Genomic DNA, 17312 nt, shown 5'->3' with positions numbered 1-17312 from the left:
TTTGTCTTGTTGTCTGCCTGTTACTTTCATATGACACCTGCCTCAGGTGTGCTTTGCTGATGCCCTGCCTCTGTGGAGAAAACGATAATGTTCTTCTGCAGGACTTTTCCTCATGCAATATCCGATTGCAAATGATAAAGTGACCTTTGAATTGCGTGTTAGCGAGATATTGATTTAAACTCTCTGTAGTCAATGGCGTCTTGCAGTGTTGCCAGATGTGTCTGACCAAATCTCGCCCAAAAGGTTCTCAAAAACCGTCAAAATGCGCTAAATTCCGCCCAAATTCAACAAATTACATTGACTTCTATGGGTTAAAAAACCGCCAAATGGCCAATTTTTCCCCGTTTTTGCCCGCCAACGCTCATCCCATGTAGCCCAATTGGGCGGGCACCCGCCCAATCTGGCAACACTGGCGTCTTGCGACGTCATCATGAGGCCACGATCAGAAGGGAGGACTGTAGTTTGGACAATGGAAAGAGTCCACTGACCGTTTTAAAATCCTAGACCGTCTCCTCTGTGACTGCAGGGTTTTTCCCCAGCACTCAATAGTTATGGTGGCCACATTCACAACAAACACCACACATCCTTGACTAGATCCTCTAAAAAGCAAAATTATTGTTACGAATTCATTTTCACATCTCTGACATCAGCTCACTCACCTACCTACCACGGTAATATGATCTTTTTGAATTCCATGACAGAGTGTCCCACTTCGATTGCTGTGGACCCCAATTCCTCTGAGGCTCATTCAGCACCGTCATTCCAACCAGTGGTAAGCAAAGCAAGTTAAGAGTGGATTGGAAAGTGGTACAGCTAATGGAAGGAAATCTATACCTTCAGCGTGATCTGATGTTGAGAGATGGCCTGCCCCTCCAAGCTGTGTACACTGTGTGCAGCAGTATTAGGTTAAGTTGTTTCACCATATCGTCCATTTTTATGCATATTTTTCAACACCAACTGCTATGAACATGAAAACCTATTGGATTTAAGCCTTCCAGGTCATGCTCATTTGTATAGTAAGAGATTGTATGATTGAAGGAGCCCAATACCCTTTATCAGGTGTATATAATTATCAGGTAACATTGATCTATGTTGTGGCCCATTTTCACAGACGAAAACAAAGTTGCCTAATAATTATGCACACCTGATATAAGGTGTTGGGCTCTTTGATTACACCACTACCACACATCTTATTATACAAATATGCATGACCTGGAATGCTTAAATCCAATATTTGGATTTTCATGTTCATATAGGTTGTTGTTGGGAAATATGCATAAAAAAGACAATATGGTCAAAAACTCCAAAAGAAAGATGTCTACCACACACTTTCTTGACTTAATGCTCGTTTATTAGAGCGAACAACGCGTTTCGCCTCAGTGCTCGCTCAGGTCAAATAGTGATGGTCAAAAACTCGTTTGCCTAATAATTCTGTGCAGGTGGTGTTGCTAGACCTGGACTCTCAGGTGACAGTCGATCCTCAAAGCGTCTTTGAAGTCGTTGAAGAGGGACAGACAGAGGTATTACTCCTTTTATGTTTAATCAGCAATCTTGTATCTTAAACGAGTGCTCCACTTTCTTTCTTCAGTGAGTAGGTAACTTGTTCTTTGAGTTGTTAAATGTGCACTTAGTCTTAACCCAAGGTAATTCTCACATGCAGGTGGTGTTGCTAGACCAGGACTCTCAGGTGACGGTCAATCCTCAAAGCGTCTTTGAAGTTGTTGAAGACGTACAGACGGAGGTATTGCTCTATTTATATTTTATCAGTAAGCTTGTATCGTAAATGAGTGCTCCATAGAGGTGTGGATCGGCAATGCTCTCATGATTCAATCCAATTGCGATCCGGAGGGTTTCGATTCGATCCGATCCGATTCAACGATGCATTGCGATCCGCAGGGACGGAGCACCAAGTTTGTGACGGAGGTTATGTCGAGGTCCTCTACCCGGCAATAGGCTATGTTTGATGTTATAAACGTCTGTTATTGTTCACAACATTCGCACCCCACCAGGGCTGAGCTCAAACATATATCATAATATTATTATAATGTTCAATTAAAGAAAAAGAAAGAGGCGACTGTGTGGGCTCAACACAACACAACCACAGCCAACAGTGATTTGTTAGTCAACCACCTTATCCATATCGACCTCAATGCCCTCCTCCCATAGATTACTAACACATTCTATGCCTCCTCCATATCCAAGCTGTCACGACCAAGACGCGCGGCCCCATCCTTGTCCGAAACACATTCATTTTTAAACTGCCAGCCTTCTCGTCGGTAGGCTAGATGTTTGCGCTTTGCCAAGGGTGAAACTTGGGGAGACGTGTGGAAACGGCCGTGCATCACTGCGTCCTTATTGGCTATTCAATTAATGTGATGAAGGATGGTCAAACTGAAGATGCTGCATGCCACGAAAGGGGCAATTTTTCCGGAGCAGCAAGGTAAAATGTTTAGGGGTCGGGAGGGAGGGACTGAACAGTTGTCATCGTCAACTAATTTACTTGACTATGTCCTGAAATCGGCAACCTACTGTAGGCGATATACACACTGGCCCAGAATATGTATCTGCTGAATAGCCACTGCACAGGGCTAACCACCACATAAGTGCATTTCACGAGCTTGTTAGTTCAATGCGATTTGCCAAAGTTGGTTGTTGCACCAATGCTTTAAAAAGGATTCATGGGGGAACAACGCATAATACAAAAAAAAACCACAAAGCCTACCTCAGCGCTTAACCCTATTGTCTTACCTTAAGTTGACTTATTTCAACGAAGCTTGTTTGATGTAATCAACGTAGATCCATGCAAACAAATATTTGACTGCCGCATGCCTTCACGTCGCGACTAGACACCTAGACACCTGACTTGACATAAGCCATTCGTTAGTCTCGTCCCCCTCCTAGCGGCAACGCTGCGCTAGAGGTTACATTAGCTGTTTTGTAGCCTATAGTAGGCTATCATTTATTAATCCTGAGGGAAATTAAGGACAATATATAGATATTTTGTAAACGCATGGGTCTACTTTGTATTATTATTAAGTGCCTCTTCTGGAGGGCGGTATCTTAGTTTGCAAACCACTCGACCTAAGACGGGTGCTACAAGAAAAGTAACCAGATGGCAGTAAAACGCCCGCAAATTATTCCATGTGTGATCCACTCGAAAAATTAAACCACGCTGTGTTATCCCACACGATAGGCCTCTTCATCCACAACGGGGAAAATTAAACGGGCCTACCCATCACTGAAAACCATGGGCACCAAGGGCAAAACTTTGATTTTGACATTGGTGGGGACACAAAAGTGCTCCAAGACAAAGATTCCAAAGCTTTTTTGCATTATCAATCATAGGTTCATGTCATTCAGATGTAGGGCACGGTCTATGAATGTGGTCATTGATCCACGTCGATTTATAAGCACGAGCGGTGCTGTCCCCATAGCCTATTTGTTTCAAATGTTTATGATGCATTGCCGATTTAATGTCAGCTTTCAAAGACGTTGATTATTGGGAGAACGGAGAACGAGACACGGAATAGGTTAGAGGTAAGTGAAATTAATGTGGAGAGCACGGTCTATGAATGTGGTCATTGATCCAGATCGATTTATAAGCACGAACGGTGCTGTCCCCATAGCCTATTTGCTTCAAATGTTTATGACGCGCTTGCCGATTTAATATCACGCTTTCAAAGACGTTGATTATAAGGAGAACGGAGAACGAGACATGGAATAGGTTAGAGGTAGGTGAAATTTATATGGAGAGAGAGAGAGAGAGAGAGAGAGAGCAGCACCAACCCTTTGGATGCAGTGATGCACGCGCAACCGAAATTTAAAGAAAAGACAGGGAGGGGGAGAGGCAAAATGTGAGGCGTGCGGGTACTCAGACCTCCAGACCTACCCTTCTGCACTCTGCAGTTGAATATACTTTGGAAGTTTTGCTGTTTGTTTTTTTTGCTACAATGCTACACAGATCCATTGACTTTCACGAGCTTAGCGACATATTCCCTCTTTTATTTTTCATGTTAAGCGTTGTCTTGCTGTAAGAAAAGTTAAGACACTTTACCACCTCTATAAACCCCAGCCAACGATTTTAACTGTATTAAGCCCCAAAATAGTGGCATACCCCTTTAATACACCAAATCGATCTGGCTTGTGGCCAAATCGATGCTGAATTGTCCATGCCCTGCATCGCGATCCATTGCCGCATCGATTACTGTTGACGGCCCTAGTGCTCCACTTTCTTTCGTCATTACAACCTGTTCTTTGAGTTGTTAAATGTGCACTTAGTCTTAACCTAAGGTAATTCTTTTATAGAGTTCGACTGTACACACGGATGCTGCCCTGTCGGCTGATCTTCCCCAAGGTGTGTATTGTCTGTATTGTCATGTATTTGTCTTCCTGTTTCTTTTGACACCTGGCTCAGGGCAATGGATGAAATTTAGCAGTTCCGCCAACTCGGTTGTATTCATATTGTGTTATTGCTGGTTTGTTGGTGACTGCTGATGTGCATTAATGTGCATTGTCCTAATCAATGGACGAGGAGGGCTATGGGAGGGTTATGATGAGGTCCGGGGGGTGTTTGTTCAAAAAAGTTTGAGAACCACTGAACTAAATGAATGTTTAATCCCTACAGCTCTGGGCAAAGACTGCGATCATACCAGTTATGCAGTGGATCTCCCTCTCCCTGAAGAACAGGTGAATTGATTGTTGCTGAAATAAATGTTGTTGTTTTTGTTGTTATTATGATGATAATTATCATGATTATTATTATGATCATGATTAGTGGTTGTAATTGTATAATTATTATAGTTTTCCTTTTTGCAAACAAATCGTCTCTGTCCACAGCCGGAGGAGTTTGACAGCTCTTTGGAAATGCCAGGCAACGTGGAACTTGTTGCACTTGAAGATGACGCCCCAAACGATGTTCCTGCCACTGACCAGCAGGTGAATAAAAACACACCAATGTCTTGGAACTTCTCCTACCTGCACAGTTCCCTTCATCACTGTTCTCTCACAACAACCAACCTCTTCTTTCCATTCCACCTCCAACCTGGTTACGTCTTGTGTCTGGTTGTTTCTTGTTGTTTGCTGTTTAGCAAACAGCTGAGGAGGCGGAGGAGACCCAGAGCTCCGTGGGAACGGCATCTGAAGTGGATCCTGTAGCTGTGGAAGACACCTCACACGAGGAACATAAGATCACTGGTTGGTTCTACAGTAGCTATATTCCATTATCCCAGTGGTTCTCAAACTTTTTCCATCATTCCCCCCTCAGAGGGTCTGAATGCTGCCGAATGCAGATGCGTGTTCATTTCCTATGCTATTCAAATTCATGACGATTAATAATATTATGTTGGTGAGGGCTTTAAACTTACTGACTTATTGGCGAGACGGGAAATCATTTCCTTGTGGGAAAAAAAGCAAAAATCAGATGTCACACGCCCCACTTTGAGAAACACTGCATTATCCTAACTCTCGTCCTCGACCTGTTCTTGTGGCCTCACGCTTCCCTCACGCCCCACCTCCGTGGAGAAAACGCTCGTTTCCCCCCGGTCAGCCTCACCACAATATTTCCACATTTAATATCCCAATTGCAAAAGAAAAAAAAATACCTTTGAATTGCACATCTGCGAGATGTTGAATGGAGCTTCTGTCATCAATGTCTTGCAACATCATGAGGCACAAGGGAGGACGGTAGTTTGGATAATTGAAAGAACCCACTGACAATCCACCCTGACTAGGTCCTCTGAAAAAGATTTTTGCTATGTATTAATTTTCTCATCACTTAGACCAGCTAACCCATCCACCTACCACGCATTGTAAAATTATGTTTGAAATCCATGACAGAGCATCCCACTTCGATTGCTGTGGACCCCAATGCGTCTGAGGCTCATTCAGTACTGTTATTCCAACCAGAGGTAAGCTAAGCAAGTTGGGAGTAGATTAGAAAGTGGTACAGTTAATGGAAGGAAATCTAAACATTCCACTTGATATGATGTTGAGAGATGGCCTGCCCCACCAAGCTGTGTACAACTGTAGGTTGCAGCTCATGGAGGGTGGTACAATTGATTTGTAGAGGTGCCTTTCGCCTGGTAAAAAAAGTTTGTGAAGAGTTGCTATGGTCAGCTGTGGCCTTAAACGGTTAAGGAGATGGGCTTTCGATCAGAGGGTTTGCTGGTTGGAATCCCACCCCTTCCACTCCCTACCACACTCCATGGCTGAGATCCTCTTGAGCAAGGCACCTAACTCCATACTACTCCAGGGACTATAACCAATACCCTGTAATATCTGTGAGTCGTTTTGGATAAAGGCATCAGCTAAGTGTAATGTAATGAGTTACTGAAATGATTTTGGGAACATGGTTGGGGTGTAAAATAAAAACTACAGATTGTTGCTTTATTGAGATGAATTGAAGACCATACTGTTCCTCGTCATGCAAATACCAATATTTGGTTGTACACTGTAATCTATGTTTCAGGACCTGTTGGGTGATCTCCAGACTGATGCGGGTGTTGACAATTTTGTTTCACTGCTAGTGTCACAAGCTGCTGTATTATTGAGTAATGGTAAGATGGCTTATTGATTAGTAAGTCGTATTTGGTTTAAGGCAGATATCTTTTCACTTAAGGATGCACATATTAAATGATACAGTATTTGAAATGTTTTATCAACAAATGGAAGAAGCAATTCATTGACACGTCTGAGTTCTCATTGGAATTAACACACTCTTTGAACATGTTAAATTTGAAACACTAATATTGATGTCATACAATATTGTGTAAATCTTTGCCCCAGAGCTGGATTCTGATGACGTGGAGGATGCAACGGATCTACCTGCCACTGAAGAAGAGGTGAATTGAAATAAAAAGCTTTGCCGCCCCCCACCCCCACCCCATGATGACCAAACATGTATTTTCTCTTAGATTGCAAGTTTAAAATGTCATCTCTTGTTGCAGGTGGAGGAGACCCAGAAGGCAGGCGCAGGGGAAACGGTAGCTGTGGAAGAGGAGCCCAAGACAACTGGTTGGTTATACACTAATGTCAATTTTCTTCTTGGAGCAGGCGTCACTCTTAGTTATTTAAGCCTCTGAGGGTGCTGGCCCAAATTTTAGATTCAATGTTTCAAGGAGGAGACCGCACCTTCCATAGTAGTGTTGCACTGAAGAAGGCACACGCCGAAACGTGTCTGTGCAATAAAAACACTACTATGCAAGGTAGGGCCTCCTTGAAACGTTGGTTATACACTGCTTTAAAATCACAAAATTAGTGAGGTTCTATGGGTCTGTGGTTCTCAATCTTTTTTTTTTGGAGAGAAAAAACAAAACCAAAAAAACCCACCCCCCTTGAAATCATCATAAGCCTCCCAAAAATAGCTTGACCTCATATGCCTCTTTTCCACTGCCAGTCAGTGGAAAACGGCGTGACGTGTTACATGTGCGTTACGCCTCTTTTTGGGGGAAAACATTGGGGGAAAAGTCAATGGAAGTCAGTTGGTGGTGTTGGAAAAGGAAAGACAAGGACCTGTAGACTAGCGTTGTTCACGCTCAACATGCCGAAAACGTGTTGTGTTGTCTGCTGTTCAAATAATATAGCCAAACAGCCGTGGCTGAAGCATGGACTGTGTACATTTAGGCTAGCCGCTCTAGCATGTAAGTTAATTATACATTTGGTTTGTTTTCCCCTATAAAGGGACGTAACGCACATTTAGGAGCAAAACTACCCGGATGCGTATTGTAATCCTGCCAACATCCCGGTATTAACTCATTGAGTGCCAGCCATTTTCAAATTTAGACTGGGGGGTTGCCAGGCATTTTTGAACATTTGAGTGTTTTTTCAAGAGCCATAAAATATTGAGTTCTTTGTCCATGTGAACAACAAACATACCAGATCAATGTGTTAGGCCCCACCCCCCATAAAAAAAACACAATTGACTTGATATCAAGTCTTTGGCTGAATCTCAAATGGTGCACTTGTGCACTTTAGTGTTCATGTTTCAGTGCATATGCCGTATTAGTAACGCACTGAAACATAGGGCCGGAAGTGCACAAGTGTGCCATTTGATATCAAGTCTTTGGCTCTGTGCCATACATTCTGAAAAGACGCGTTTTCAAATCCATGGCACTCAAAGAGCTACAAATCAACAGACTAATTCCCCCTGATGGCAACTGAGCACCCCACCCACAGGAGCCCCTGTTGAGAAGCACTACTCTAGGTTAATGCTTTGTGTGTTGTGCTTTTCCCCCAATTCTTCACAGAACTTGACAAAGAATCCTCTGATACCAAGGACACAGTTGATCATCTTTGCGGTGTCACAGGCACACTACGTGAGATGGCTCTCGTCACCGGTGAAGACACCTCAGAAAAGCAGGAGCCTGACATGTCTGGTTAGTTACACTCCATGATGGGGTTTTTTTCACAGCATTACTCTACGCTTAAATAGTTCATGGCCACTTAATATCAAATTGAATTATCTGGTGGTTAATTTAATTTCAAATTCTTTGTATGACCAGTGCATGTAAAGAAATTGACAATAAAACCTACTTGACTTGACTTGACTAAACATTTTTTAATTGTATGACAGAGGACCACAGCCCGACTGCAGTAGATCTGAAAGCTGTGGCCTGGCTTGAACTTCTAGACTTCTCTCCAAAGCACAAGGTGCAGTATGTTTGCATGTTGGTTTTACAGGTGTTCAGATCACTGAAGCTCATTTTTGTAACTTCAGCAGTTTTTGCACAACTCGACACACATGTACAGAGAAACTGTGTAGATGAATGGCAAAATCCAACACAGTTTTTCTAGCTGACTTAACTGTAACTCTACTACACACTGTTGTAAAATTGATGTTGATGTGTTGGTATGAAAACCAAATGTCCTGTGAAGATTCTAAGTCAGACTGCCCTTCTCACTGATACACCAAGGACTGAGATATTACAAAGGTACAGATACAGAGTACAGATTTTTTTGTCACTGTCTAACTAAAGCAAACTTTTTTCCCATCCTCCATGCAGATGGAAGCGGGGAGAGAGCGGTTGGAATGTAAGTTACCTTGAAAACACTTGATGATGTAGATATTCAAGATTTGATGAACATTCAGAGCATTGGTGAAAAGTTACCAAGTTGTGTTGATTTTATGGGGCATCATGCGCAGAGAAGGTATTGTGTTCGAAGGCCTGTTTGAAAAGATGACCACAAGATGACTTTCACCTCTTCGGCAGTGCCATTTCAATTCATGTTCCGTCTGCGTCGGCTCTTTTCTGGTCATGTTGTCAGCAGGGCTTTGAACCGTTATTTTTTTCCAATCGGTTCGTTCCGAACAGAAACGGAATTATAACGTTTCCGGTTTTGTGTTCCACCAATAAATTGACGTTCCCGAACCGGTTATAACCAAAAAATAATGTTCCCGGAACGGTTAATTTCGTTCCTGCAGCTGTTTAATGCTATGAAACAGCTTCCTCTTCCAGCTTAAACCAAATATAATATTTACAACCATTATTAAATAATAATTATATTCTTAGCCTGTTAATATTAATATTATTAATAATAATAATAATAATAATAAGTAAATAGACATACAATTATCTCAAATGTGTTTATTTTTTATTAAGAGAACATTTCCACGCAAACTTCACCACATTACAGGTGGTTATGCCATGACAAAGGCAACAACAAATTCCAACTGTTGGGGGAAAGGCCGTCCAGTAGGCCTACCGGTAGCCTACTCATACCGTAACAAAGTTTTTTGTCAAGTTTTTCTTAGGCCTACTTGAAATTAGGCTGTATGTATTATCAGGTAGGCCCTATTGTTTATCAACACACATAGCCTAGGCAATTATAGCCTATAACAGTGGCTCACATTTAACAGTTCGCAAAAAAATAAGAAAAAGAGGCTATAGCCTACCTTGCATTTTTAAACAAACAAAAAAAGATGAGTGACTGACAGGCCTAATTGTAATTGCCTTCCACGATGCAAAAAAATATGGCTAACAGTAACAGCCAATGATAATAATAAAAACATAAAAATAAAAGAAGTCATGTAGTCAGTCACAAAAGCAGAAGGCTCCCCTTCTATCTGACGTTAATTAACAAGACGGAAAGCAAATGGGTCGGCCTACATTCCAAATAGTTTATTCAAGCGAATGAAAAGAATGTCTTCCAGCATTTTGTCATTCAGGGACGACCTAAGCGGAGAAAGAATAAACTTCAAAGATGAAAATGCGCGCTCCACGCTGACTTGGGTCACGGGGAGCGCTATGACGGACATTGCGAGTTTGTGCATATCTGCATTTGAAGCGGCCATGGACGCCCAATAACGAAGAACATTCTCGGTGCGCTTTAAACGCGCTTCTCTGCAATAGGCGTCTAACAACGATGCAATGGGAACTCGGCCCTTTTGTACGACAGTGGTTTCTCTTTCTTTTGCCATCAGCAGCTTCTCAATTTCGTCATCATCTTCAGATGATGATGATGAACGCTCAGCTGCGCTGTCTGTGGAGGCGGCGGACAGGTTTTGGATCATATCCCAAGTGCGGCACAGGTGTAATTTCGCCATATCAGCCTGATTATCTGTCAAAAACAGCCTGTACCTGGTCGACAAATAAGGCGGCCACGAATGCATCATTTTCAAACAGTGTGTGTTGACGTGATTTCATGCACTGGACCAGTCGTTTGGCAAAGGGGCTGTCGATTTTGTCGGTATCTAGCACACACTTAAGCCACTGGCCGTAAAAGTCACCTGCGGTAAGCTGTTCTGATTGGATGCATTTGGTTGTAATTTTTGCAGGTTTCAACACATTGACTACATTTGAAATGGCCTGCCACTCGGGTTCACTTAAATGCAGCTCATTGACGGTAGGCGACATGTCATCACAAAATGATCTGAGCTCGCAAAGTCGCTCTAGCATGTCGTGTGTAGAATGCCAGCGCGTGGGGCAGTCGACTATGGCCCTCTTGTGGCCCATTCTTTTAATGACGGCCACAACATTTGGAGTGCGCAACTTTTTAGCAACACGGCGTGCTTTAGCAATGACGTTAGACACCCCCTTCTCTTTCAATGCATCATCAACTGCTAGTTGTAAAGTGTGTGCTGAACAACGCACGCTGCGCAATATCTTCCCCTGATCAACAGAATCAATTTCAACATAAGGATCTCTCCCCGTGTCAGCATCCGTGTCTGCACCAGTACCCTCTTCGTCATTGCCTGTTGCTTGCAGGTCGGACAATAGTTGCACTGCCTTCTGCATGTTGGCACCGTTGTCCGCAGTGATAGAGTACACCTGCTTCAGACTGATTTTGTACTCCTCCAACACCTCCTGTACCACAGAAGATATGTAGGAGGCCGTATGTCTTTCGCACAGTTCTCGAACAGCCAATGTCCGTAACACAATGTTTTCTCCTTGTGCATATTGCACATTAATCCCCAAAACAGAGCGATCTCTGCAAGTGGCACCATCGATTTTCAGCATGATAAGCCTGCCACTAAGCTCATCGATCAATTTTCTCCTTTCGCTGTCAGCGAGTGTTGTGACCCTCTCGCGAATGTTGGCTGAATTAATTGTGAAACCATTTCCAATTGCTTGTTGTAGGGGGTCTATTATTTTTCTAAAGCCAGTGTCTTCCATTAAGGAAAACGGTCTACCGTTCACGGTGACAAGATCCAAACACACATCTACCAGAGCCTCTGATGTAATGGGTACGTGGATCAATTTTGGCTTCTTCACAGCAACCTCATCTAAAGTTCTTTGAGACGGGCCAGGTCTTTTTTGGGAGTTAGCAGTAGAATTCGTAGGCCGTAACAGGTCCGGGTGAAACCTTTGGATATGTCTCTGCAAGTTCCCCGCGTGGTTGCCTGATATTTTGGCTCCACATCCCTCAACGCTGCACTTTGATTTGTTTGTTGCTGGGTCGAAGGTAAAAAGCTGGCGATTTGGATTCTCAGCATGTCTTCCCATCTACACAAACAGAAAAGTTGCCACAAATGAGAAAGATATTCCGTTTAGTGTTACCAAGAATAGATAGCCATGGGCATCGGGAAAACAGAGGCGTTCTTTAGCCAACTGTTCGCTAGTTTAACTAACGTGGAGTTGACAAATATAGTTATTGATATTGTGTTTGGAATGATCGTTTTAATTAACGATGGGTCGTAATTTACCTCTTGTTTAAGATGTGGGGTGAAGACTTTTTAATCCAAAGCTCACTTTCCATTCAGTCAGCGATTCATCCAGGAATGGTTTGGGAGGGAAGGGAATTTTGACTCGGCGAATGTGATGTCACACAGGAAGTGAACCTCAGCCGCGCGCAGGAAAATAATTAGTTTTTTTTTTTTTTTTTAAGTTAATTCTAAGGCAACACAAACGTTGAGGATCGAAATAAAACCGGTTTTAACCGGTTACCATTATTTTTAAATAAGTGTTCCTGTTCCAGAACATAAAAAATAATAACGTTTCCGGTTTCGTTTCCGTTCCATGTAAAATTCAAAAAGTTTCCGGTTTTCGTTTTCGTTCCTTGAACCGGTTCAAAGCCCTGGTTGTCAGTAACGTGTAATCTCAACCCAATCTATCGAAATGGGAGAGGGTGAAATGGACACTGGGCAGGTTTCACTACAGCTCCAAACATTGGTGATTGAGTAAATCCGATCCAAGCTCTTACAGTTTTTCTCGATTGGTTTGGCTAATTTCTCAAAACTGAGATGACATTCTCAAAACAACACGGAAAAATCCCCAAACCAACTTGCAATTTCCCACAACAGAATGGCATTTCTCATTGCTTTCATCAAATCTCAAATGCTTTGTACATGTCTCAAATGTTTAGTACATCTCTGCAGATGGGTATATAGAAGTACCCTACAGTTGACACCTTGAGCATACATTTAGCACATTTTCCAAGTAAATTGACCTTTCTTATCCAAGCGAATCGGACAATTCTCAGTCTAATGGTTGCCCTCTCCAAAACATGTCAGCATGATTTCATTGTGTAAGTCATCATATGCAAAGCATTCTACACAATTGTCAAAACCGTCAAAGACATAATATTTTAAGAATTTCATTACTGTATACAGTAAATTCATGACAGTGTTCAGCAGGCCAGATGGTATTGTAACTTAACTAGTTTGTAGAAAATAATTTTACAACCGTATATACTACAGTTTCCTCTGTTATTTGGCTAATTTCTTGACATTTTTTCAAAACACATTCTGTAGAAGGACTTTAGTTTTGACACACGGGTAAACTGTTTTTGGAGTGATATGAGCAAGTGATGAGGATCCATGTAGTTATGCTGAACCATCCAGTTTATTTTGACAGAATGACTAAATGAATGCAAATGAGCCAAAGCAATTGAGAAGGATATATGTCATTTTTACGGTACTGGCTATTTATGTGGGAGAAGATTTAGTGCTGATGCAAGAATGAGCTGTTTTGGGAGGTATATGACATTTTGCTAGTTATCTGAACTGTTGTGCAGAAGTGTAAGAATGTTTGGGCAAATGACCCAATGATTATAGGAATGTCATCTCAGTTTCAAGAAATCATCCAAACCAATCGAGAAAAACTGTAAAGGTGCACTGTGTAAGATTTTTAGTTGTTTATTTCCAGAATTCATGCTGCCCATTCACAAATGTTATCTTTTTCATGAATACTTGCCACCATCAAATTCTGAGTATTCATTATGACTGAGAAAATTGCACTTTTCATACATGAAAAGGGGGATCTTCTCCATAGTCTGCCATTTTGAATTACCAGAAATATACATTTTTAGCTGCAAAACGTACTGTATATTGGCCATACTAGTGAATTAGATTATTATTAAGTAAACATTCATGAAAAGATCAAATTTGGCAATAGGCAGCACATTTTCAATGAACAGCATAGTTGCAATACCAACTCTGGCCACATCCTACACAGTGCACCTTCAAAGCTTTAACCGAGTTGACCTTTAACCCCTCCCACCGGTCATTGTCGCCTCATTCTGCAGTTTCAGAAATTCAGTCTGTTCAAAATGAGTACAGAGGCTATGGTATGACGAGGCCATGGGCCTCATGCACCACATTTTAAATGCATAAGCAGGATTTCATGCTGAGTTCATGTGATGCATCCGATTTAACATGAAATTTAGTATACATGCGCAATGTTCAGATATTATATTGTTATGCACTCACCGGCCACTACATTAGGAACACCTGTTACAACTGTTTATTGAGGCAAATTTCTGATCAGCCAATCACAAAGTGGCAACTTCATGCATTTGTGCATGTAGACATGGCCGAGGTGATCTGATAGAGTTCAAACCGAGCATCATAATAGGGGAGAACGGTTATTTAAATGACTTCTAACATGGCATGGCTGTGGGTGCCGAAAGGGCCTGATTTGAGAATTTCAGAAAAGACTGATCTACTGGGATATTCACACACAACCATCTGTAGGGTTTACAGAGAATGGTACGAAAAAGAAAAAAAATGCAGTGAGCATCTATTCTATGGCCAAAAATGCCTTGTTGATGGCAGAGGTCAGATGAGAATGGCCATACTGGTTTGAGCTGATACAAAGGCAACATTAAGTTAAAAAAAAAAACACTCGTTACAACCGAGGTATGCATAAGAAAATCCCTGATTACACAGCACATCATCAATCTTGAGGCAAATGGGCTACAGCTGCAGAAAACCACATTTGGTGCCACTCCTGTCAGCTAAGAACAGAAAAATGAAGCAACAATTTACACAGGCTCACCATAAACGACACTAGAAGATCGGGAAAAATGTTGCCTGGTCTGATGAGTCTTGATATCTACTGCAACACTCAGGTGGAATGGTCAGAATTTGTTGTCAACAACATGAAAACATGGGTCAACCCTGCTTTACATCAACATTTCAGGCTGGGGATATAATGGCATAAGGATATTTTCTTAGCACAATTTGGGCCAAATAGTACCAATTTATCTTTGTTGGATGCCACAGCCAACCTGAGTATTGTTGTAGGCAGTTCAGGCAGTTCTGAAGGCAAAAGGGGGTCCAATCCTGCACTAGAGAGGTGTTCCTAATGAAGTGGTCGGTGAGTGTATATAGTAAGACATACTTAACATGGAAAAGTGCAAGCTTTGTACGGGCCCCAGGTGGCATATGCTCATAATGTTGTTTCTACTGAACAGATGGACGAGAGAGAGGGGACGTGAATCTGATTGATCTGACCTCTGACACGGAAGACTCCGACACAGGCTCTGAGGACACGGTAATTCACCTTTTTTCCCCCAAAAAGCTCAATTTTTTTTTTCGTCCCTTCCTGCGACCTATTTAAAGGTGCTGGAAAACTGAAAATTTGCAGTTTGAATGTGCCTCAAAAGTGCTTGAATTTGTTCATGAAAAAGGAGTGGGAACCCTTTCTGTCACAATGACAATGGGAGTTTCCCAAGTTGGCTTTCAAATGATTAACCAAAGCAGGCCCGGGGTATGCCTGCTGTGGGCGCAGTCATGTGAAAACAAGTGCACATACTTTATTCAGGGCCATCACAGCTTTACGCACGACACTAATGCCTCTTTTCCACTGACGTTTTTCTGGTAGGCCTACAGCTCGACAAAGCGTGACTCTGCCGCCACTTTTTGCTTTTCAAATAGACACGACACAGCTCAATCATAAAGCAAAAGGTGGCGGCCGAGTCACGCTGTGTTGGGCTGTAGGCCTACAGAAAACTGGCAGTGGAAAAGAGTCAACTATATGATCTACGAGGCAGGTGGCCAAGGTAGCTCTCATTAATATATTTCGAATAACTCAACATGGAGTTTTGGAAGAACACTACTCGAGGTTGTCAATTGTGTGTGCACGAATGGCAGCGTGGCCTGCAGCAGGCACACAATCCCCGGAACAAGACCCAGATATCTTAACCATGACACCTGTTCTTACAGGTGAAAGATGCCAATGAAGACAAGACCTTGATGGAGGACATCAGCCAGTCAATGGGTAAGGCAGAGCTGTAGGGTACTGAGTTTGTCATCAGTACCAGGTGTCCTAGCCTAAAGTCATAAGAAAGGTGGGCTTGGCCCAACAAAAATGCAACACGTGTTCACAAAAAGTTAGAGTGCCTGTATTTGGCTGTGAGGTGAAATGTCAGGATGAACCAGTCTTGCGTAAATCCTCATTAAGCACAGTCAAAGTAGCTGTTACTTTATACTACCGCAAGTTTACAGGAAGTGAACCATCCCTGGCTCTTTGTGATCCCTGTATGTCTGACAGTTAATTTAACTTATCAAGCCTTCTGATTGGGCCCAGGCCCAGCCGTGGTGGCACAAATCACTGGACTTCTCATAGCAGCTGCATTGACCACCACAGCTCTGTGAATAACAGGACAAATGAAGCAGCTTTTAGAACGTTAGGAAATGGAGTTAAGAAATGGAAAACGGGCATGCATTCTGGTTTATAATGACAATGCAGAATTGGTTGCACAAACCTTGCACAAAGAAACGTTTATTTATATAATTGGTTCTCAACCTTTTTTGGACAAACATCCCCTGCACCTTATCCGAAGCCTGCCAACGCCCCCCTCACTATAATTCTTTTAAAATGGACTAATGCCCCAATGACAACTAAGCACCGCCCCATCTCAACTGTATCCTTCTCAACGACCCCCTAGGGCTTCCCAACGTCCCCGGGGGGGTTGTACCGCCAACACTAATTTAAATGAATGAAAAGAAATTGGCTGTTAGTGGTCAGTCAGACATTCCCAGGAGCATAAGTCCAATGCTGTGGTGGTTTTCTGAACGAGATCAGAGTGTACAGAAATGGCGTGATGGGACTTGGAAAAAAATATATCGTCACCTTCCTAAAATAATTGCCGAAGTCATTTTTTTCCAAGTTTTTCAGGGAACACACAAAATTCCCCCAGAAAGGGGGAGGACATGAGTTAGGTGAAAACGTCAACTTGGCCAAAAAATGATTTATTTTTATTATTTTAGGAAGGTGACGATATGTTTTTTGCTGAGGGTTCAATGTGTCAATCATGGTAAACTTGTGCTTTGTGTCTCCAGAGGATCTCCTGAGTCGAGTGACCCATCTCAGCCTACGGACAGAGATGCCATCAGATGATTATGATGATCAGTGATTCAGTGATTTTTGTTTTTTCATTCGTTTTGTGATTCTCAATAGTCAATCAAGTACTAGGTTTGTTTTTTGGAATATCTGGAATGTTTTTTTTTTGCAATCTGGAAGTGTGACACAACAGTTTCTGTTTTCATCTTTTTGATACTAATTTTGAGCCAAAGCTCATTTGTTCTTTTGTCAGGAAATAAAGATGTTTAGTTTGAAAAGAAATAAATAAGCATGTTGATGTTCGAGCTGTAT

General features: G+C 42.2%; 1 protein-coding gene across 2 annotated transcripts in view; it reads left to right on the top strand.

Annotated features, from left to right (window-relative positions):
- The window catches only part of tdrd6 (tudor domain containing 6), a 29384-nt gene extending 12081 nt beyond the window's left edge, over positions 1-17303 (top strand). The window contains exons 11-27 of one of the 2 annotated variants that reach the window (XM_063223459.1): positions 702-772; positions 1440-1520; positions 1661-1741; positions 4306-4354; positions 4625-4686; positions 4837-4935; positions 5088-5193; positions 5836-5906; positions 6467-6554; positions 6784-6839; positions 6945-7011; positions 8244-8372; positions 8570-8646; positions 9000-9027; positions 15130-15209; positions 15881-15935; positions 17000-17303. In XM_063223459.1, coding sequence (XP_063079529.1) covers positions 702-772; positions 1440-1520; positions 1661-1741; positions 4306-4354; positions 4625-4686; positions 4837-4935; positions 5088-5193; positions 5836-5906; positions 6467-6554; positions 6784-6839; positions 6945-7011; positions 8244-8372; positions 8570-8646; positions 9000-9027; positions 15130-15209; positions 15881-15935; positions 17000-17073 — 1274 coding nt within the window. In that variant the 3' untranslated portion in view covers positions 17074-17303. The remainder of the gene's footprint in view (positions 1-701; positions 773-1439; positions 1521-1660; positions 1742-4305; positions 4355-4624; positions 4687-4836; positions 4936-5087; positions 5194-5835; positions 5907-6466; positions 6555-6783; positions 6840-6944; positions 7012-8243; positions 8373-8569; positions 8647-8999; positions 9028-15129; positions 15210-15880; positions 15936-16999) is intronic. The other variant, XM_063223460.1, reaches the window with a different exon arrangement.
- Positions 17304-17312: the final 9 nt, after the last annotated feature.

Source organism: Engraulis encrasicolus, chromosome 18 (assembly GCF_034702125.1).
Source record: "Engraulis encrasicolus isolate BLACKSEA-1 chromosome 18, IST_EnEncr_1.0, whole genome shotgun sequence".
Lineage (NCBI taxonomy): Eukaryota > Metazoa > Chordata > Actinopteri > Clupeiformes > Engraulidae > Engraulis > Engraulis encrasicolus.
This window is presented reverse-complemented; position numbering and strand designations above follow the sequence as displayed.